The sequence below is a fragment of the Gavialis gangeticus genome, unplaced genomic scaffold, assembly GCF_001723915.1.
Source record: "Gavialis gangeticus isolate Ggan-Ray unplaced genomic scaffold, GavGan_comp1, whole genome shotgun sequence".
Taxonomy (NCBI): Eukaryota; Metazoa; Chordata; order Crocodylia; family Gavialidae; genus Gavialis; species Gavialis gangeticus.
Window position 1 is genome coordinate 108,458,547 of NW_017729024.1, and position 23,896 is coordinate 108,482,442.

Genomic DNA, 23,896 nt, shown 5'->3' on the forward strand with positions numbered 1-23,896 from the left:
GGGCAGGACACTGGCATATCAGGGTTGATCAGTGCCACAAAGCTGTAGGGGAATAGCCACAACTGGACCTACGACCTGGTGAGCAAAAGGGGCAGGGGGAGCTCTGATTTTTCATGATAAAAAAACAAAATCAAATGCCAAACTATATAGATATTTAGAATTTATTTTTTACAATGACTGAGGGACTGGTAGGCTTCCAAACTGCTTTAAAACTGTAAATATATCAATAAAACAATGTGTTCAAGTGATACCAATATATAGAGTGGCACTTCATTTTAATTGCAGAAAAATGCGGATTTGGGATTCTTTAATTAAAATACTGGAAGTTTTTAACAGAGAAAACCAGGAACCCCACTGATCACCAACCTTATCACCAGAACTGAAGATAAGATTCCAGATACTTTTAAAGACTCAAAGGAAGTAATTAAAATAAAAAATTATTACACTGAAATGTTCCTTTTTCTTTTTTTTTCCCTTTTTTTTTTTTTCCGAAAAGCAATACAAATTTTTAAAAATGCAAATACAACCTTAGTCATTTGTTTATGAGAAGCAGCAGCTTTCTCAATTATTTTCAAAGCCACTTCAATATCTCATAGGACACTAAAGATTTTATTTATCAGAAATATGCATTCCTAAGCAATGTCCTTCCAAGTAACTGGAACATCAAGGTACAGTTATCTCCAGCTGTAACTTGATATGCTCATTAGCTAAATCATACTGATATGATAATTTCTTGTTTTTATGATTAGCAGCACTTATATTCTAATAAGTGGTCATAATTACAGTTTTTAAAAGTAAACCTGCATTAAGATGGAAAACATTGCATTTTTATTGCAATTTTTTTCAATCTAGCAAAGGTACTGAGCAGTCCAATCTCCAACTATAGTTAATGGATGCTTCTGTTACTTAACGTTGGTCAGGAAAAGACAAATGGCATGTCTGTTTACATACTGAAACCCATCCTTGCAAACAATCCTAAAAAAGCCTGTATCAGAAAGACAAAAAAACTGTCAGTCTGCTGAAAATGTATGTGAAAAAAACACATATTCATCTATATTTCACATGACTGGGTTACATACAAATATTTTTCCACCATCAAATTATTGGTTCATAACAACTTAAAGCACTTTACTGGATGCTGGGAAAATTCATAAAGAAAATTATGCATGCATAAAAGGAAACTGATTTGTCCCATATAAAGAGCAAATTAGAATGGTTTACAGACAGCCACACAGCAATTTTATCTTTTCATTGACAGCCATGGACACTGAGTGCCTCCGTAATGTTTCAGACAAGGTTTTTTGGGTAAATCTGACATCTTTTATTAGACCAACTCAAATAGTTGGAAAAAATTCTTTGCAAGTTTTCAGGTGCAAATATCCATGGTCAGGCTCAGGAAGTCATTGACAGACACTTTCTCAGCCTGACAAAGGGTATTTGTACCCAAAAACTTGCAAAGATTTTTTCCAACTATTTAGGTTGGTCTAATAAAAGAGATTAGATTTACCCAAAGAACCTTGTCTACCTATGTACTTAGACTAACACGGCTACAAGCTATGCCCTTTCTTAAGATTTTTAAACTGGGTTTTTTTTGGGGGGGGGGGGCTGGGAGGGGGCTCTTTTTTGAAGATACATCTCTTTTAGTCACACTAATGGGAAACAGCTTAAAACATTGGGTCATACAAAACTGTTAAGGAAAGATGAATGTCCACACGTGTCAAAGTAATAGAAAAGAAAATACTGTATAATTCAAGATGAGGTCCATTTTACATCTGCATAATACAACTAAGGATAAAATGTGAAGAAGAAACATCAAAAAGACAAGACATAAAAAGTAAGAAATTATTTTGTGCACTGGGAAATACCAAGTTCAAAACAAACACAAGGGTAAAACTTTTTCTAGTGAAGTCAATGGAAGGTTTTCCATTGTTTTCTGTGAAGAGAGGAATATACCATGTGATTCTACTGAACTGCTAAGGGTATAAAGGAGCAAACAGAGAGCATAAGGAAATGTAAGAAAAACAAACATCGCTTACATGAATCAATAATAGTAGGAATATATTGAATACAATGTTGTGTGCATTTAATGGATTTTAGTACCTGGAACTAAAGAGTGAGAACCAGTGCCATGAGACTAGCTGGTTCCCTACAGACCACAAGCCAGTGCTTCAGCAACCATAATGTGAGAGCCCTGAAGAACCTTCAAAGATAAATGTATTTTAAAAAAGTGAGGAAACTATTATAAATAAAGTACAGTGTTAGAAATTCCTTAGGAACAAATAGCATCATCAAAGGGGCAGGGAAATGTTAAACTATATTCAGAGGTGAATAAAAGGTCAAATGGAAATGGAAAATGGAAACTATTACAGTACCAACACATGATCGTATCCAGTTCAGCTCCATTACCGACTCAAACAATAGGAACCTGTATTAAGGGCCATCTCCATCCTGTCTTAGGTACATTACAATATTACCAATTTTCCAATATTTAAATTAATTTTGCTTAAGAACTGCTTTTTATTGATGCCAGGGAATAATGATTAAAGACCATTTGTAAAAAAATTCAGCTTTACTAGGACTTGAGAGCAGTGGTTCTCAACCTTTTTTTGTACCAGGACCCATTTGTAAACATCACTGGTGAGTCCCACCCTAGTGCCCCACAGCCTCGACCCACTGCCTCATCCCCAGACACCCAGGCAGGAGGAGCCCCAAGCAGCCCCTCACAGACTGAAACTCTGCTAGCCTGCAAGGGAAGACCTACGGTTTTCCCACATTTTTCTCCTTTAAAGGAGAATCCATTTTTAAAGTTTGTTGACCCATTTTTGAAGTTTGTTCACAACCCTTTCATATATTCTTATGACCCACTTTTGGGTTGCGACCCACAGGTTGAGAAATGCAGCTCTAGAGTACCTAAAACTAAACACATCTTGTCCATTTACAAAGTAACTAAATAGTTTAATTTTAAATATAATCTTAAAGCACATACATACACATAGGAATAACCTGAAATAAATAAATGGAGACAAATAAAGAATGTATTTTTAGGATAAGTCACACCTCCCTAGCTTTTTAGAACTTTTTAAAGTGCTAACAAACATGTGGACAAGGGAGAGCTGTTTGACATACTCTGTCCTTCCAAAAGTCTTGATAGTCATTTGGAAGAGGCTTTTAATAACTCTAAAATGAAACAAAGTACTGTTATACAATAAAACCAATTGGGGAACAGGAAACAGAATTGGAATAAACAGCTCATTCAAAGTGTAGAACAATATTACCATAATTACTTGAATATAAGATGACCTCCAATAATTAGATTCTATATATGGAAAATGTATAACTTTGTTATAATTTTCTAGGTATAGAATGTAATTATTGGACATCTGCCTTGAATTTGTCTCCCTCCCACTGCTACACCAGGGAAAATAAATCTGGGGAAGGCTAGGTGGTCACCCTGCCCCCTCTCAACTTCCACCCCCTGCAGCCTCTTTCACTCTCTTTACTGTCAGATCATGTTCTCACTGAGCACATGGAAGTGAGAAGCAAATTTGAAAACACTGACCTTGAAATTAAACATAGCTGCAGTAATTTGCATATATTACCCATAGATTTATTTAATCCAGAATTGATGCATGTTACCTTTTTTGAAATTGCTGCAAGTTTTAGCAGTCACTCCATAAACACACTTTCAAGCAGCACTTTTGTACCTACTTATACAAAGTACAAACTATGCATGATATTAGGTCTCAAGCCAAAAGGCTCTTTACCATATAGGGATCCTTAAGTAGGTTAGGGACCTACTTAGATTTGTGATTTTGAGAATTTCAAGGAAACTGCAAAATCCAGGATTATCCACAAAATCCATGAACTCAACCAAAAAAAGCCCCTAAAAATACAATCCTGGCTCCCCAGTGGAAGTCAGTGGTCAGCGTGGCATGCAAGACAGCAGACAAGGTGGTGGCTACACCCTCAGTCATCTTCCCCCCACCAGAGCCTCCTCAATGAGCAATGAGTGGCAGGGCCGCACAAAGCACAGCCAGCAATTGAGATGGCACCCCACCCCTCCCCCACACAGAGCCTTGTCACCAATCAGTGATGAAAGGCAGGGTGCTACAAAATGATTATGGAATTAGGACTTTATGCTGCAATTAAACCATGAAAATTGGTACATCCCCCACGATTTAGGTAGCCCCTTACATATAATTCATTGGGCTGGGTCCCAGGAGAGTCAACAGCATTTCAAGCCTTGGTGACCTCACAGCTCAGCACTGCTCAGTATGTGTTTATACTTCAGATACTCCCCCCACAAAGCATCCACATGCTAATTAACCCCCTAGGTGCAGGGCAATCTCATGGAGGGAAGGGCCACACTAATAATATGCAACAGGCTGAGAGAGGGGGCAACAGAGATATTCCGGGTGAACTGTTTGGGGCCCCATCTAGTTATGTTTGCCATATATTTAACACTGGTGAAGAAACAGGAATCACTGAAAATGGGAAAGAAAAGCACAGCTCAGGTGTGGGAGTAAAAATGTATGCAATGTAGTGACTCATCATGACTTGAAAAAAGAGTTGGTGCTGAAGAGGACTGTGCACAATGGGCACTATCGTATATCTTATTCAGATGGGCTAAACTAACCAAACCTTGTGGCAGGTTCCTATCAATGTTTACCCAATATGGACTAGGTCTTTTAGTCATGCTCAGTGTTGGCTGCATTTAATCAACTTCATAGTTGGTTTCCATTACTGAACACATGCTGCTTCTAGCAGTAGTTTAGTAATAGACAATATATTTGACAAAGTTTCCTTGTATGCGAATGTAAGAAAAGGGTCTTTTTTCCCCCCATGCTGATTGAGGGGAAAGGGACCTTGTCTGGTATTCAAGTAAATACAGTATTGCATTTATTTACAAACTATACTTCTTTTTCACCCAAAAACAGACATTCAAAACTGGGGCAAGTGTCCCGAGTGAAGAAGTTGTTTTTCATGCTGCAACGGAAGAAGCAAAGCAGTGGAATGGTGACACAGAGCTGTGCTTGGCCCCAGCTCATCCAGGAATGAACCCTTTGGCAACATGGAGTAAGGGCAGAAGCCCTTCATCAGCATCACATCATTCCCCACACTGCTTGGCTAACTATATGTTCTCACTCTCACAGTGATGCTGCTGATGGGGCTCTGCCCCTGCTCCATGCAGTTGGAGAGTTCGATCCATTAATAGAAAGCTTCAAGATCTTATGAGAGAGCATATGCATTTCTTCTGCAATCTGAAGTAAAACAACTGAAAGATTTTGTAACGAAATGTAGGGCCAATCTGGCTGGCAATGTTGCCCAGTTTCCAGCTAAGCATGCATATTTTTAATTTTTATTTTATGAATTTCACATTGTTTATGTAAAATTCCCAATACAACATATGTAAAATTCCTGCTTAGAACAATTTCAACTGGGTTTCATAAAATTATCTGAGGAAAGCTTATTAAAAATAGTGTAGCCAGCATGAGATAACTTGGTGGCTGGCTCTCTAGCTTGGAATCTCAGGCTACTAATGCAGACACCCACCAAAGCAAAAGAAGGCAAAGGTTATTGAGAGCACAACATGAATAAAGCATACAAAAATATATTAGGCAATTACATTTCCTGGTCTTCTTTCTCGCAAGGGTAGAGACTTGAAACAACCCAGCCTAAGGGGTTTCAGAACAGTATTACTAGCAGGGATGGATTAATGCATAGACAAATTAGGCACATGCCTAGGGCCTTAAATGAAGAAGGGGCCCAGTTGTGCTTATTTTACATATTATAATTACTGAGTGAAAAAAAGTAATATTATATATACAATATTACGTAGGGGCCCACAAGTGTGTTTTCCAAGGGCCCACTAAAGGGTTAATCTGGCCCCAATTACCAGCATGTTTTGTTTTGTTTTACCATTAGAGCTACTCCTGATTATGCCATATCTACCAAAGACACAGTGCTCCCAGCTTCAGATGTTTTGGGGGATCAATTCCTGGATTCAAACCTGAACCTTCATGTGCTGACAAAGATGCCTGGCTTTAAGAGATTTTCAATCAGTATGATTAATAAAGAGCTTGGAACGCAAGCCCATACCAAAGAAAGTGCTGCATTATATAAACAAAAGGTCTAAACTGTAAATTTCTGAACACTCTGATAAGCTGGCTAAGGAGTTCACAATCTCTTCTTGTCTTATTATCCTTAGTATTGATTGTAGCCTCTCCACCTTGAAATTGCTGGTGAGGACAAATCTATTGAGTCTCATTAAATCCAGCACAGGAACAAAGTCCCCTGAGCATTTGGGACCAATAAAACAGATTCAATACATTTTAAAAAGAATATTTTCTTTCCTTGAAAGGTAGAACTATAGCTACAGTATGAAAGAGATATCAACATATTTTCATAAATCCTCGAATCTGAATAAGTTTTTGCAGAAAACAGCATGCTTAAAAATGTGGGTGGATTCAAGGAAAATGGTACAGTATATCTCAACTGCATACCAGCAAGTCAGTGCAACTTGAGAAAACAGATGACTGATCTTTAAATGTCTCCCCTGCCCATTTTTAAGCTAGCTCTGGAACAGAATTTGTGATCCTCAATGGATTTATGCTCAATCCACTAAGAGTTCATGACCTTTGCCTGGTTTGTCGAAAAAGTAATTTCTTTGACGTGACCAACTGTTTACTAATGCACATTAACATCAGTATGAAGAGCAGTTTCCCTAAGTGGCAAACTAGTAGGATGAACTTGGAATATGTCAGCCAACCACACTGCCTAAGCTATAGCATGTAATGCCTATCTGACCATTGACACAAAGGTCATTGATCTTGCTGTAAGGGACAATATATCATAGGATGTACATGCTGATAGGCTCAATGCCATTTAGAGAAGTAGAAAAATATTCCTCTGTGAATCTGTCTATGGAGTAGCTGACAAGTCCTTATCTAGCGGTTGCAGCCAGCATGTTATTAATGCAAAGGAAACAAACTGAACACGTGCGCCTTGAACATTATGCCTTTGACTTGAATAGAGCACTGCACCTATTTTCTGGTTACTGGGATGCCTATGGCTTGTTTTGACCTCAATAAGAGTGTTCAGTTTTGTGACTCAGAGAAAGGAAGCACACATTGCTCTTAGAAGCAATAGGCCACTTAGAAACAATTGTTTGAACTTTACATACAGCCTACTGAACACTCATTTTCGGGATCCTTCTTAAGCTGTAGAGACTGCTCCAGCAATGTGACTTTGAAAAGTAGCAATAGCCCTGTTAGTGTTCTCTTAATAATTTAACTTAAAAATTATTTCTCCCTCCAATCACGAAAATAGTCATTTGATCCTGGAACTGTTAAGTAGATGACAGCAGCTTGGGCTCCCTGAAGATGAAAGGCAAGACCAGAGGTATTGTACAAGGGCCAGGTACAATATAAGAACAATTTCCCAAATTACAAGGTAAGTACATTCACCTCAGTTTGTCGCATACACTAGAAGATCTACTGGATTCTGATTTCAGAGCAACAGCAGTTTTTCTGCCTTGTTGTTCGCATTTTTTCTTATGAGTAAACAATGGGTATTCAGATGCCTTCTGGGTTTGTGATTTAAACACTACATGTCATTACTTGTCAGTGGGGCTAATGTATTCTTGGCTTGCTTAAGATGCTCACCTCACCCTGCAAGGTCCTAAGTATATTGAATTCAACAATTCTGTGCTAGCCCCTTTAAGATTCCAAGTATTTCACAGTGGTCAACTTGGTTAGAAAACTGAGAGACTACTTATCCCCCAACCTGCAGCACCTTTCTCCTGCAAGTGCTCAAAATGCCTCTGAAGGATTGCAAGGATTCTTGTCTACTTGAGAAAGGTCAGAAAAACTCTTGATGTAAATGAATCTCAGGTCAGGTCTATAAAGTCTAAACCAGCAAACCCTCCTAATATAGATGCACTTCATATTAGCAAAAAAGTGTTTTTCCTACTACTTTGCCAAGTGAAATAAGCTGTAATGACAAAAGCACTCTTATGCCAGTATAATTTTCTCTTCCCACCCCTGCAAAAATAATCACACCTCCCAAATAAAAACTACTATACCAGCTAAAATTTATAGTGCTTAACTGGCCTCATACAGATATTCTGTCTTGTAAAAACACTCATTAAAGAGTCATCTATACTTGTGTCAATGTTTTTCCTTGATAACAAGAGGCTTCTGAGTGGTTCTTCAAAGAGTCCACTCCGAAGATCTGCTCAACAGTGGAAGCCCAGCCATGAATGGTGGGAAAGGCAATAAATAACGAAAAGAAGAGAGGTGAGGCAGTGGGAAAAAAATTATTTGGGGGTGTGGTACTCCATATGAGACCGAAACCAAGCGTATCACATTTATAGATTAATTTTCTCATTACATTTTAAACAGTTAACAAGAGGAGTTACATATGAATACCACCTCTTACCTTGAGATAAAAAGAGAAATACAGACAGATAAAATACACTGGAAAAGTTGGACTGTATGTTTTGCAGTCCATTAAAGTCCTTTTTTTCAGGGGCAACTAATCATGTATGCTTAAGGTGGGGCATAGTCGGTAGGCAAAAATTGGGCATTGTCTTCAGCAGGTATAAGGGAACCAAAACATTTATGCAATCTGCCTGATTTAATCATGAAATAGTACTAATTGAAGGGTGCAGTATCACACATTGCTTTCAATATAGACAGTCTATTCGCCAGCATGCTGACTATTGATAATTATGTGTACTACTTGTACATACATTTAAATGTATACTTTTGTAATAGAAAAAAATGCATACTTTCTGATAAGATATAGTCTCTGCCATATGAACATCTTCCTGATTTCTTAGTACTTTTTGAGTATCCATATTGAGAGCCTGAAGCTGCTGGATCAGCTCTGCCTGCTGTGCTGTATGTTCAGTGTTTTGTTTGTAAAGATTCTGCAGCTCCTGCAACTCCTTCCTGTGCAAAACAAGCAATAAATAGGAAAGCATGAATAGAGGGACAACAATGATCTCAAAGAGTGGTGTTTAGCTAATTTTATTTAATGAATATCCTCATCTATTTTCCCCATCAATTTCTTTATAAATACCAGAACTTACACACATAGCATTTAATATTCATCACTGAATACTGTAAAAGATGGACAAAATACTCAACTATCAATTGCCCTTTAGTGGCTTGACTACTGTAAAGTAACTGGACCTTCAGTTACAACAGGGCTGTCTAACTGGTAGCCACAGGCCACAGGCAGCTCCCAAGTAGTTAACACATAGCCCCTGGCTCCTGGTCTGCACATCGCTTCCCTCCGTTGTTCAACTGGTGCTGCTACTAGAGTGTCTGGGCTCTCCTGCCTTCCTCCAGCTTCTGCTGGTACCCTGGGGGTGGGACTGTGTTGAAGGCCTTCCTAAAATCCAGGTAGATGACATTGGCCTCAGCTCCTGTGTCAAGGGAGTGTGTGACCTGGTTATAAAAGGCTATAAGGTTTGTCAGGCAGGATCTACCTGTGATGAACCCTTGCTGGTTTCCTTTTAGCATCGTTTCCCCTGCTGGGCTTTCACAAAAGTGCTCTTTGATGATTTTTTCCAGCATTTTCCCAGGGATAGAGGTAAGACTGACTGGCCTAAAGTTACTCGGCTCATCCCTTCTCCCCTTCTTAAAAATGGGCACCACGCTGGCCTTTTTCCCTTTCTCAGGGGCTTGGCCAGAGCGCCATGAGAGCTCAAACAGCCATGCCAGTGGCTCTGACACTGGCCAATTCCTTCAGCACCCATGGATGGAGGTCATCTGGGCCGCCTAACTTGTACTCATCCAGCCCTTCCACGTGCTCTTTAACTAAGTCAACACTAACCTTTGGAGGTCTGGTGCCTTTTGGACATCTGTCTGTGCTCAAGGTGGGGGGATTGTCTTGGTCACTATTAAGGAATATTGAAGCAAAAAACTCATTGAAGAGCTCTGCCTTTTTGTCTGCATCAACCATCAACTGATCTGATTTGTCATTTGACCTATTTTTTACAGGATACCTTGAAACATAAGACAATCCAATCTTTGTATTATAGATTTAAGGTTTAAAATGCTAGGATATATTTTTTAAATTCATGCAATATGTATAATGTGATTCTCCTTCATGGACTACTTTTTTTCTTTGCCTATATGTCAGTACACATTTTATTACATTACCTAAAAGTTATATTTGCTTATGGACCCATCACTAGTGCAATAAATACAAGTGAGTCAGGACAGCTACTTATAGATTAAATGACATAAAAGGCTGATATACATTATAAATTAGACTAGCATTGTAATGCAACCAAACGACAGTCTTTTGTAATCTGGGTCCCTGAATCCACTGTAATTATATGATAATGAAGATGAAACTGATAAATAAATGTTATAGACTTAGGCAAAAATGATGGTAATGTTAGCAATTCTTGGGTTTGTGCTAAAACATAATTAAAACTTAATATGTATTTCATAGTCTAATCTGTTTAAAGCACTCAATAAAATGTGGATTATGAAAATTAGTTTACTTTTGTATATTTAAAGTGAGCATTATTTGCTCTTTAATTAACAAGCAACACTTCAAACTATTAGTCTCAAATGTCAGTATTTCTGTGTATTGCCCCTATTAAGTTTCTTTTGTACTTCTTCACAAAGTTTGCTTTGTGACCTCAGGCAAATCACTTAACCTTTACCTATGCCTCAGGTTAACATCTAAAGCAGGGATGGGCAAGTCCGCCCCTCAGGCCAAATCTGGCCTGTGGGACACTCCATTTCCCAGCAACCTCTGTGGTGGCAGCTCCTTTTGGCTGCCACCACCAGACCCAGCCCTGCTGCCTGGACACCCCATCCCATTCACCCTCCACCCACCGGCAGGGGTAGGACATATGCAGGCAGGGTGCGCAGCCAGGTAACCAGGATGGGGCTGCAGCTAGGGCCAGGGAGACCCCAGGATTCTGTGGCAGTGACAGCACAGGGCCAGAGCAGAGCCACAATCCACTGTCTGCATGCCCCTGAGATGACTGCGGGTTCTGCAGGCATGGACATGCAGAGAGCAGATCATGGCTCTGCTGCAGCTCCAGTCCTGCACTTTCACTGCCTCAAGATCCCACCCCCCGGCCCCAGCACAGCTGCCTGCCCAGCTGTGTGCCCTGCCTGTGCAGCTCCTGCTGGTCTCCATGGAGACCCCAGGAGCATGGGGCTGTGAGAACATGGGGGCCGAGGCCGGGGCCAGGTCTGAGCCCCAGTTCCGTGGCCCTGCGCCGTCCCAGCATGGCCCCACTCTCCTAAGGTCTCCATGGCAACTGGCTGGGAGCCATGTGGGCAGGGGCTACTGGGAAATGGAGTGTGGCTACTGGCTGGATCCACCTTCTTTCCCACCCCTGATCTAAAGAAAGAGATATCATTATGTTGTCATAAAGCAGCACAAGATCTCCACATTAGGAGGTAAGAAGTATTACTGATTTAGGTGCTTTTCTTGAATAGCTACAAAATAGTAAAGCAAACAAAATAAGGGGTGAATCAAAGAATCTGCTTTAATAAAGTTCCACCAGTAGAAAAAAAATGATTGCAGAGGAAAATGTTTATTTATAATAGTGTTTAAGGCAAGGATTTTTTGTGGGTGATCTTTTATTGGACCAACTGCATTGCTGGGGTAAAGTTAAATGAGCTTCCAAATGCAAGGCATTTGGATGAAGATGAAGAATGCTTTGCATTTAAAGCCTGCCTGACTGTCACAACCATGCAATTGGTCCAATAGAAGATATCACCCACAAAAATCCTTGTCCCTAGCATAATTCCTGGGCCACCATGGCTACAAAATCACTTCAACATTACTATATTATTGTTTAAAGACGTTTACAAAACACCAAAATAAAAGATTGTGTCTTATAAAAACTGAAAAATAAGCAATAGCAAAAGGAAATCAGTAGATTTTAAATTATGATATATAGAGACAGATTGGGACAAGATAATGCTCTTATAACAAATAAAAATGGATGATATTAAAGAAATGTCATCAAGACGAGACTATATCTGCCTCAGGAAACCAGCTGTTCTTATCCTATATGTGTTAAACCTGGGCCAAAGAGAGTATTTGTGTACCTTGCTGATATCAAACAACAAAATAAATGTATAGCTTTTTATTTTACTTTGTATTTGCCTTCAGCCTTCCCCTACAGAAGTACAACAATATCTGGATTTCAATACAAAAAATATGACTAGTTGTACCAATAAAACAATCACAGAACATGATGTTATGGAAGGTATATTATCAAAAAGAGGCTGCTAAAACTTTAATTCAGGAAAGCACCTGAGCATATATTAAACTAAATACAGGTATACATTTATTTGCAGTGACTGAAGATGGCTCCTAAGTACTTTAAGAAAAAACATTTGTTGAATCATGGTGTTAGAGACAATCAGATAGAACAGAAGGGTTAAAGAACACAGTAAGAAAGGGGCCTCTGTCTATGCATCAAATTAAGTTCTACTGGTAGGTTAAGCATAACATACCTCAGCTAACTTAATCTAACTAGCATTGGATACATATACTGAGTGTTAGCATATGCTAAGGCCACTGTGTATTTTTTTTTCACTCTTACAGAGACATTAGCATGTATTACAATCATACTGTAAGCCATACATACATCATAGGCCATGTGCAGCATGGGCCACATACAACATAGGCCATATCATGATAGGACTTGAGCTTGACATGTAGCAATGATGCAAGCTGAGCGTGCACTGTAGATCGTGATAAAGGTGCACCTATATAATGTAAGGAAATGAAAAAGGATTGGCTCAGCACCAAAGCATAACCAACTGTGGACAACTCTGTTAAGTATATAATTGTGGTTAAACAGTCAGTGTGACTTGGAACTTCTCCAAAGTTTAGCAAAAAAGAAGAACCAAATCTGTGAGAGTCCTCAAGGGAACAGAGAAGCCTGGCCAGTGGACCTGTTTTTCCATTGAATCCAAGGCTATGTAAGCACTGTCTTTATTATACAAATAAGTCTTTGCTGTTGTGTATCCTAATAAAGTTTTCAAGTTGTGACCAGAACTGTCTTACTGGTCATCAGTCTCACTCTCAATCCCAATTAAAACTTAGAGTAACAACACACAAGTTTTGCTGTAAACTCATGTCCTAGATTTGTAGGAGAATAATTGTTATGCCTAAGACTTCTCCCTCCTAAGTAAGAGACTGCTGCTGAAAAACTAATCCTACCCATTCATTCCCATTCCTAGTACCAGGAGCAGCAATAGTTATGTCATCGTGGGTGTCTGCTGTAGACTATCAAACCTAGGGAAGAAGGTAGATGAGGCTCTTTTCAAACAACTAACCCAAAAAATCCAAATTACACAACTTTAGTTACCTTTACATTTCAAGGAAGGGTAACGCAGCAGTGCATAAGCAGTCCAGCAAATTTTTGGAATGTGCTGGGAATAACTTTTTGGTACAGATGGTGGAGAAGCCAACTAAAGGGGGGAAATCTCAATTTGCTGCTCACAAATAGGAAGAAATTGTTTGAGGGTATGAAGGTGAAAGGCAACTTTGTTGACAGTGACCACAAAATGATATATTTCAAGATCCTAAGGAAAGGAAGGATGTGAGCAGCAGAATAAAGATATTGGATTTCAGAAAAGCAGAATTTAACAAACTCAGACAAATGGTGGCAGGAACCCATAGGAGGGAAGTCTAAAGGGAAAAGCAGTACAGAAGAACTGACTATAGCTAAAAGCAGGGAAGAGGGAATGATTTGGACTGGAGGGACACTTGGGGAGTTTTGGTGAGCTGTCATGAGCTAGGTCAGCTCCCCACCTCCAGCCTGCTGACTAAATCTCCCTATATGGCTCTGTCCTGCGTTGGGCTCCACAGATGGGACAGACCTGTGGGCAGGCAGGAAGTGGCATCCAGGAGCGGGGTGGGAGGGTGAGGCCAGGATGGCTGCGCAGTGACAGCATGGGGCCAGGGGCCAGCGCAGAACCACAATCCTCTCCCTGAATACCCTTGCAATAGGTGCCACTTCCATAGGCAAGGGCATGCAGGGAGCAGATCATGGCTCTGTCCTGGGCCCTGACCTGTGCTGGCACCACCCAGTGATCCTGGGGTCTCCATGGAGATTGGCCCAAGATTTACATGGGCAGGGCGTGCTTGGCTGCATGGATACAATGGGGCCATGGGCAGGCAAGAAGAAGTGTCCGGAAGCAGGACGGGCAGGCTGGGCCCAGGATCTTGAGGTGAAACAGCACAAGGCCCAGGGCAGAGCCTCAATCCGCTCCCCACATACCTCTGCTCATGGAACCAGCACCCATCACAGGAATGTATGGATAGAGGATCATGGCTCTGCCACAGGCCCCAGCCCCACACTGTCATGTCCCAAGATCCTGATCCCAGCCCTGCACCCACCTGGCCATCCCACTCCTAGATGCCATTCCTCACCCACCTGCAGCCCCATCCCATCCACCCAGCTGAGTGCAACTTGCCCACACGGGTCCCAGGCCAAACTCCATGAAGACCCTACCTGCCTGCTCTGTCCAGTGCCCCCAGCAGTGGGTGCAAGACAGAAAGGTTGGGGTGCCCAGCCAGTGGGGCTGGAACTGGCAGCAGACTGGTAGTGGCAGCTGGAAGGAGTTGCCACTGTGCGGACTACAACAAAGCAAGTCTGGCCGCCATACTGCCCCAGCCCCACTGTGCACCCAAGAGTGTTGTACTGCAGTAGCTATAATTGCTTATATTGCTATTTTTTATAATTAATTATTTAGCCATTAAGATAAAGTTAATCTTGTTGTGATTTACTTTTCATAATATTTTAATCTGTCATTATTGTTCTGGAATTAACCATCTATTTTAAATTTCCTATTGCTAAGCATAAATATATTTGACCTATTGGTCTCATAATTTTAGATATATTTGACTTATTGGTCTCAATTTTAGCACTTAAATTTGGTATAAGGAAAATGCTTACATAAGGTCTGTGGTATGTCTGGCCTGTTTAAAAAGAGGTAATGAAAGAATGAATGATGTATGTATGTGACAACATGAAGGAAGACAGTCCTCTTGCAGCAGGTGAAAATAGCCTTCTGTGGTTTAAAGGTTGTAGTGACACCAAGTCAGCAGTATTACCAAATACTCAACCATGCCTTCACCATGACGGTTGAAGACTACAAGCAACAACCCCCCTGAAGATTGCAGACCACAAAGCCAGAAGATCGTGTCCTACCAATCCCAGCCTGCCAATAGGACAAGGAGGATGACCTTCGCATCTGACTCAGAGGAATCGACAGGCTTGTATGAACAGCTATCACTAAGAATGAACACAAAGAAAAGGCTTTGGGTCTGTTCACCTGGAAGGAGTTTTGGGTGCATCCAACAAGACCTGATTCCATCTCTTGTGGTCAGTCTGGCCAGCCACCACACTGACTTGAGCAACTTTAGTACTTAGTAACACCTTAACCTTTGCAGGACTGTCTAACTACCTGTGTGTGTGCTTGTTTCTTTTGTATGAATGAATGAATGAGTACGCATGGGAATGAGTGAAGTAGATAACCTTACTGGTTCTTTATTCTTTTTATGTTTTATGTTCCAATAAATGCAGCATTGTACGTTACCCCCGATAAGATTCCTGCTTGTTTTTAATTCACACTACGCCCTATACGGACACAGGAGCAGTGGGACCAGCCACATGTACCACAGCCCAAGCTGTCACCTGTCCCTGAGCCAGATGGGGCCAAGGTCCCTGCCACAGACTGGACAAAACCCTTTGGTGTGCCAGATCCAACCTGTGGGTCATATTTTACTCCCCCTGCCTTTAAGAGATGCAATTTGTGCACCAAAACAAAGGTGCAAGATGCTAAGGACAGGAAATGCAGCAAGAGACTGGCTTGGCTAAATGGAAAAGTTTCCAGTGAGTTGAAATTCAAAAAGGAAACTTACAAAAGTAGAAACTTAACCATGATTCTAGGGATGAGTATAAGAGCATAGCAAAGGCATGCAAAGACAAATTCAGGAAGGCTAAGACACATATTGAGATACAGCTAGCAAGGGATGTAAAATGCAACAAAGAAAAGCATTCTGCAAGTATGTCAGAACTAAAAGGAAGAACACGGAAAAATGCAGGTCTCTTACTGAAGGGGGAGAACATTCTAATAACGGATGATGTGGAGAAGGCCAAAGTATTTAATGCCTTTTTTTACTTCAGTCTTCCTGAATAAGATCAGTTATTACATAACAAGCATAGCTGACAGCAAGGAAGGGAAGAGATAAGCAGCCTAAGAAGAGGGAAAGAAGAGGTCAAAGACTGCTTGGACAAAATGCAGATTTTCATTTCAACAGGGCTGAAAGATATTCATCCTAGAAAACTTAAGTTATTAGTTAAGATAATTACAGAGCTACGGACTAATCACTTCGCAAACTCACAAAAGTCAAATGAGAGTTGAAATGACTGAAAAGGGGCAAACATAGTGCCCATTTTTAAGAAAGGAGGATCCAGGGAATTACAGACCTTAACAACTGGAAAGATTATAGAACATGTCATCAAGGAATCTGTTTTAAGCATCTAAAGGAAAACATAGTGACCAGAAACAGCCAACATAGATTTTTCAAGAGCAAGTCATGCTTCACTGACCTGATTTTCTTGTATGACAAGATTAGAGGCTTCGTGGGGGAGGCCAGCCCCACTGCTGCCTATCCCCTCTGCCACTTGCCTGCCACCTTCTCCCTGTCTGACATCTGCCCCTCCAGGCTAGCGCCTGCCCTCTGCTGCCTGCTCCCTGTGCCTGCTACCCAGAAGTCCTTGCTCTAACCTGAAGCCTTCGCTTCCCATCCCCTGCCCTGCCATGCTTGTGCCTGACCCTTGTCACCTGTCTCTCAGGCCTGCCCCTTGCCCCTTCCTGTTTGCCCCTTGCTGCTAACCATCTCCTGTAGGTCGGTTGGAGCTCTGAGGCAATCAGTAGAAGTGGTGGCCCCAGCATGGCCACAGTCGAGTCCAGCTCAGCCAGAGAGAAGTGGCAGCAGCTCCCAGCAGGCCAAACTGGGGCTTAAGAAACCAAGGGGAGGGGGAAGAGGTGTGAAAGAAACAGCTGCCAATGGCAGCTCTCCAATAATGTTACTAGTACAGCAGCAACCCAAAATCACCACTGCTCCCATGCCCAAGGCACCTGGTCATGTCCCTATACCATTGGTTAAGGGTATGCCCCCTCCTACTACTACACTTCACACCATCCTCTGGACAATTTCTGTGAAGAATGAGGGAAACATTAGTAAGAGAGTTTGGAATGAAGTGGATCAGAAATACTGTAGCCTGAAAATAAACATCTGCCGCGACATCTTGATGACGACAGCTGGATCTGTCAGTAACTACTGATGAAAAGTATAAACTCAATAGGTCTGAGAATTCAGAAATCTAAGACACTTTTGACATGTCCAACACTATTATCAGCTAGATGCCAATAAATGTATCTATGTAAAAACATTCAGGGTGCCATAGCTTTCTAGCAAGCCTGAGAATTCTGCTGGATTAAAATCATTACTAAATAACAATAAAAAAACCACTGTCTATTATACAGAAGCTCAGTCTATGTGTCAAAGTCCCGTTGTGTGCATGATGTACATATTTGAAAGAGAAGGTTCTTGACCTAAACAACCTAAAATCTTAAAAGTGAGAAGCTTAATCTAAATTACCACTATAATGTTATAGCAATTTGACTAGCACCTAGACTATATTAAATGTATGAAATATCTCTATCCCAAGCTGTACTAACAAAAAAGGCTTGAAATAACACATGATTTTTTGATTTGGTATTCTGAGAAATTACAAGAAAAATAACTCGACTGAAAACAGAGTATTTGATAAAGTTACCAAAAAATGTGTCAAACAAACAAGTTATTCAAAATAAATTAATCTGTGGCAACAAAATGTCCAGAATAAGGCAAAGATAATGATTAAATCTAATAGCCAATGAACACAGAGCTCTACCAAAAATATGTCAAACAATTACTTGTTAGTATTGAAACAAGTGTTAAATTCATTCAAACAAACCAGAAAAAGGAAGCAGAAATAAATATATATGGAAAAGAAAATCACATCAGAAACAGAATTAAAAATGGTAAATTGATATATATATATATATATGCATATATTTCATGAAGAGTTTACAAAATATGTATGAATTATTAAGAGATAACACTTTAAACTAACGTGCAAAGCATATTTTTTCATTGACCTCAAACATCAGAAATCGCACACACAAAAATTTAAAACTACACTAAAAGCTCTGTTATCTGGCATCCCCCGGGAATGAGGGATGCTGGATAACAAAATATGCCAGTTAATTGAGTGGCCCGAACAGAGGTCCTTGCCTATTCAGGCTGCCGCTTCTCCCACCGTGTCCAGGGCATCAACGCCCCTCCCGCAGGCCCTGGAGGACAGGGAGGCGGGCCCCGTGCAGCCTGTTATGCCCCTGGGCTGTGGGGACTCGGCAGCACAGACTGCTCTGTCCCAGGCCATGGGGGCTTGGAGAAACCAAAAGTGCCATGGTGGACACTTCTGGTTTCACTTCACCTTACAAGCCAGCATGCCGGTTAACAGAGCGTGCCGGCTTGCATGCCAATAAGGTGCCAGTTACCGGAGATTTTACTGTATATTGTAGACACCGGGGAATGTAGAAGTGGATGGCAACATGGGTAGCAGCAACCATGAGATGACTGAGTTAAAGATCCTAAAGAAAAGAAGGAAGGAGAGCAACAGAGTAAGAACCCTGGACATAAGAAAAGCTGACTCTGACTCACTCAGGAAACTGATGGGCATGATCCCTTTGGAGGCTGGTCTGAGGGGGAAAGGAGTCCAGGATAGCTGGTTGTACTTTAAAGAAACCTTACTAAGGGCACAGGAATGAACAATACAGATGTGCAGGAAGACTAGTGTCCCGGGGTAACGAGAAGCGGGACCAGGAAGCCCTGCCTGCGGGGTTCGGCACTGAAAAAGGCACCAAAATGGAGGAAAAAAGGCGAAGACACACCAACCGGCGAGGATAAAGGCGGCTGCCGGCAACAGGGAGGAGAGAGCAAGTGAGGAGGCAGAGGCGGAGGCTCTCAATGCTGGCAAAGGACAGAGCCAGAGAGATCAGGGTTCGCCCGGATGGCGAACAGCAGCAGAGGCTGTGAAGGATCTCCCCACCCGGGGTATTGAAATCGAGCCCCAAAAGGGGAGGAGCATTTTGGGAGACACACCCCTAAAACTGCCAAGGACGCACGGTGGTGGAGCCGTTGAACCACAGCACGATGGGTGCAGTGACACGGAGGGAGAGGCTGAACCCGACCCCAAGGGAACGAGAGTCTCCCTGCACAATCGCTCCCAGGTACAAGGTTGGGGAGCTGGGCTGGGGGCAGCAAGGATAAGGGGACCCTGAAGGACCAGCATCGAAGGAGCACTGCCAAGCACGGGCAGGAGGGCTTAGAGAGCCAGTCAGTAGGGTGCTGGACTGGAAGGTCCTTTGGGGCTTTCTGCTATATTTTTTTCTTCCTTTCTTCATTTTATTTTCTTTACCCCTGCCCAACAGGGGCACCCACCCCTGACGGCTCCAGGAGTAGAGCCAACCCACTCAAGGGGGTTCCAGATTGAGGGCTTGAGGCTACTGACCATACTTCCCCAAGGAGTAGGGGGGATATCGCCAAGGGCAATAAGGAGTGATGATACCGCAGTGCACACAGGAGAAACATCCATACTGGAGGGGGCCATTCCAAGACCAGGCATCCTGCCAGAGGCTGGTGTAAGGCTGTGGTGTCAGGGAGGTGGAGACTCACGAACATCCCGCAAGCAGAGTGGTCATCCCCGAAGGGAACTTCGAGGCTGAACCCCACGCTGCTTTAACATTCAAAGACGTGGCAGGTGAGTTCAGGGAAAGCCAGAGGGACAACTGAAGCCCATTGTGGGGAACCCATGAAGCCAGAGAGAGGACATCTTCTACTGCCCGTGCCAAGGAAGCGTGCGAGCGGGCATTCGAGGCCAGACGGGCGCAACTAGCAAGTATGGCAGAAGACCAGCTTGGCTTAGCAAGGAACTTTTCAATCAGCTGAAACACAAAAAGGAAGCTTACAGATAGAAACTTAGACAAATGACTATGGAGCAGTGTAAGAGAGTATTGCTTGGGCATGCAGGGATTAAATCAGAAAGGCCAAAGCACAACTTGAGTTGCAGCTAGCTAGAGATATGAAAGGTGAAAAGAAGGGTCTCTACAAGTATGTCAGTAACAAGAAGGTGATCAGTGAAAGTATGCGACTCTGACTGAATGAGGGAGGCTACCTAATAACATGATGTAGAAAAGCTGAAGTACTCAATGTCTTTTTCACTTCAGTCTTCAGAAGCAAGGTCAGCTATCAGACTATTACACCTGACAGCACAGTTTGGGGATGAGGTGAGCAGCCAACAGTGGCAAAGAAACAGGTTAGGGACTTTTAGAAAAGCTGAACGTGTACAAGTCCATGCAGCCAGACACGGTGCACCCAAGGGTGTTCAGGGAGTTGCCTGATGTAACTGCAAAGCCACTGGCCATTATGTTTGAAAACTCATGGCAATCAGGAGAGATCCCAAGTAATTAGAAAAAAGCAAATGTAGTGCCCATCTTTAAGAAAGGGAAGGAAAAGGATCTGAGGAACTACAGACCTATCAGCCTCACCTCAGTCCTTGGAAAAATCATGGAGCAGGTCATTAAGGAATCCATTTCTAAGCAGCTGGAGGAGAAGGTGATCAGGAACAGTTAGCATGGACACACGAAGAGCAAGTCATGCCTGACCAACCTGCTTACCTTCTATGATGAGGTGACTGGGCCTGTGGATGTTGAGAGAGCAGTGGGCATGATATAGCTTGACTTTAGCAAGGTTTCTGGTATAGTCTCCCACAACAAGCCACCTAAGGAAGTCCAGGTTGGATGAATGGACTGTAAGGTAGGCAGAAAATTGGCTGGATCATCAGGCTCAAGGGGTAGTAATCAATGGCTAGATGTCTAGTTGGCAGCCAGTATCAAGTGGAGTATCCCAGGGGCCAGTCCTAGGGCCAGTTTTGTTCAATATCTTCATCAACAAATCTGGAAGACTGGATGGAGTGCACCCCCAACAAATTTGCAGATGACACCAAGTTGGGTGGAGTAGTAGATATATCGGAGAGTAAGGCCCCAATAAATTGGATGATTGGGCCAAAAGAAATCTCATGAAGCATAATAAGGACAGGTTCAAAGTCCTGCACTTAGGACAAAATAATTCCATGCATTTGTACAGGCTGGGGACTGACTAGTTAAGCAGCAGCTCTGCAGAAAAGGATCTGGCAGTTACAGTGGACAATAAGCTGAATATGAATCAACAGTGTACCTTTGTTGCCAAGAAAGCTAACAGCATACTGAACTGCATTAGTAGGAGTGTTGCCAGCAGATCAAAGGAAGTGATTATTTCCCTCTATTTGGCATTGGTGAGGCCACATCTGGAGTACAGTGTCCCCCCATTACAAAAGGATGTGGGCAAGTTGGAGAGAGTCCAGCATGGGCAGTGAAAATGGTTAGATGGCTTGGGAGCATGACTTAAAAAGAGAGACTGAAGAAACGGTCTTATTTAGTCTAGAGAAGAGAAGACTGAGGGAGAATTTAGTAACAAAGTTCAACCACATGAAGGGTGGCTCCAAAGAGAGTGGTGGCAGATGACAGAACAAGGAGCAATGGTCTCACATTGCAGCAAGGGAACTTTAGGTTGGATATTAGGAAAAACTCTCACTAGCTGAGTAGTAAAGCACTAGAACAGGTTACCTAGAGAGGTTGTGGAATCTCCATCCTTGGAGGTTTTTAAGAGCCAGATATACAAAGCCTTGGCTGGGATGATCTAGTCGGGGATAGTCCAGGTTTGATTAGGGGGTTGGACTAGATGACCTCCTGCGGTCCCCTCCAACCCTCATTGTCTATGATTCTGATTCAGTGACTCCTTGGGCCAACACAAAAATAACTTTCATGGGAAACATGAGGACACAGATCACATTTTAAAGCCTGTTAAATAACCAGATTATTTTAGGGATACTGATTTATTTCAGGTACACTAAGAGGGTTTCTAGAAAATAGGAATGTATCAGGTTTAGGGTGGGAAAGAGACCTAAACCAGTCTGGCCTTCCTGATCTTAGCTGAGGCAAGGAAAATGGAGACTACCTATCAGGGGTATGACCAGAACAAAGGAGACCAAGGCTTGACCGTAGAAGGTCACAACCAAGGGCATCAGGAAAAGACAAGGTCAGGTAAGCAAGAATCCCAGTTAAGAATTAGATGATTGGGAGCAGGCAGGTAAGGAGGCCCAAGGTCTGTAAGGGACCGGGATACATGCGGCTACCCTGGGTACAACCACAGGCCAGGAGATATTAGGAAAAAGGATCCTGACTGGAGTCACAAGCAAGGGGGTCTGGAACAGGCAGCTGTATATGTACAGAACATGGGCAATCACCAAACTAAACCATGAGCCTGGTACCCAATGTTAGAGAACAAGGGTCTGGACTGGAGTCTAGACCACAAAGGATGAAGGAGTTAGCAAGGCAGTCTGGAGTACAAGGGAGTCAAGAAGCCACCAAGACAAGAACAAGGAATCTGCAGACAGGAACCAGGAACAAAGGTGAAGCTTGGAAGCTAAGAAGCAGGACATAGGGAACAGCAGACCATGAACAAAGAAGCAGGAACTAGGACACTAGGAAAAAACAGGCAGGATCCAGGGACTGGAAACCTAGGAATCAAAGTAGGAACTAGAAAATTAAGAACAAGGATTGAAAAGTCCAAGGCTATACTGAGAAGCATCTGTTTTCCTGAATAGCCTCTTGAAAGAGGGATCTAAAAGAGATGCTGCTTAAAGGCAGGCAGCCAAACCCATGCAGACAACTGCAGTCAGCCAAGGAGTATTTAGGCCACTGGAAGCCAAGCTCAGGGCAAGATGGAGGCAATTTAACCTGTTTGTTCCCCTGGCTCCTGACACTGCCAACACCACTGAAATATGTACGGATCAAATATCAAATTATCAAAAGCAGATGTCTTATGTTTAAAATATTTGACAAATGTAATATTAAATTTAACCAAACCCTAATTTTCACTTTATCTAAACTCAAAGGAGCTCTGTGACTGCCTTAATTTGGTTCTGATAGACTGTCAGGCACAGTTTCTCTTTTGTCTACAAAACTCTTCACTAGAGTCAAACTCTGCTCTCAGGAATAATAAAATAATTCTGAATAATAGAGTGAAGTTTTAAGTTGCATAGCTTCTACTGTTCATAAATACTGCTGCTAAAGTTAAAGTCTTCTGTTGAGTGAACTTTCATAGAAAGCATTGTAGGAAGAGGTAGAGCAGTCAAGCAGCAGGATACTGCATCTGATCACAGGATACTTTTCAAAATCCAGAGGCTGTAACAGAGCCTAGCAGAGGGTATGAAAGCCTCACATCTCAAAGCCTAGAATTTTAACTTTAGATTTAGATTTATCTATAGATCTTGAGGTTAATGTCATAAAAGAAATCTCTAAATGATAAAGCTAGAACAATGAGCCTGATAGCTGACAAAGTTACTGGCAAGAACTTAGTTACACCATCTGCAATTTAATCAACTGCTAGCCTCAGTTTTGTAACTATTTAAATTTAAAACATTAGGGCAAGACACCGAAGTTACACATAACCCAGTTTAAGTGATTAGAAACTGGTTTAAACTTGTAATAGAACAGAAGCTCAGTGCACATAAACAAGTTTCAAAATGGATGAAACTGGTTTAAGATCAACCTGGTTGAATGTAGTATCAGACATAACTGATTTGGGTCAAACCGGTTTATGAAACTTCAGTCCCAGACTCCTCCCTGGTTCAAGCTAAATCAGAGTACCCCAGCATCCCAGCATTTTGCAGCCCTGG

General features: G+C 42.0%; 1 protein-coding gene across 5 annotated transcripts in view; it reads right to left on the reverse strand.

Moving 5' to 3' along the window:
- The window catches only part of CNTLN (centlein), a 474,592-nt gene that overhangs the window by 307,744 nt on the left and 142,952 nt on the right, over positions 1-23,896 (reverse strand). For 4 of the 5 annotated variants that reach the window (XM_019517544.1, XM_019517542.1, XM_019517545.1 and 1 more), the window contains exon 7: positions 8,792-8,954. The exons of the other annotated variant lie outside the window; for it this stretch is intronic. In XM_019517544.1, the coding sequence (XP_019373089.1) occupies positions 8,792-8,954 (163 nt within the window). The remainder of the gene's footprint in view (positions 1-8,791; positions 8,955-23,896) is intronic. 5 annotated transcript variants of the gene reach the window in all.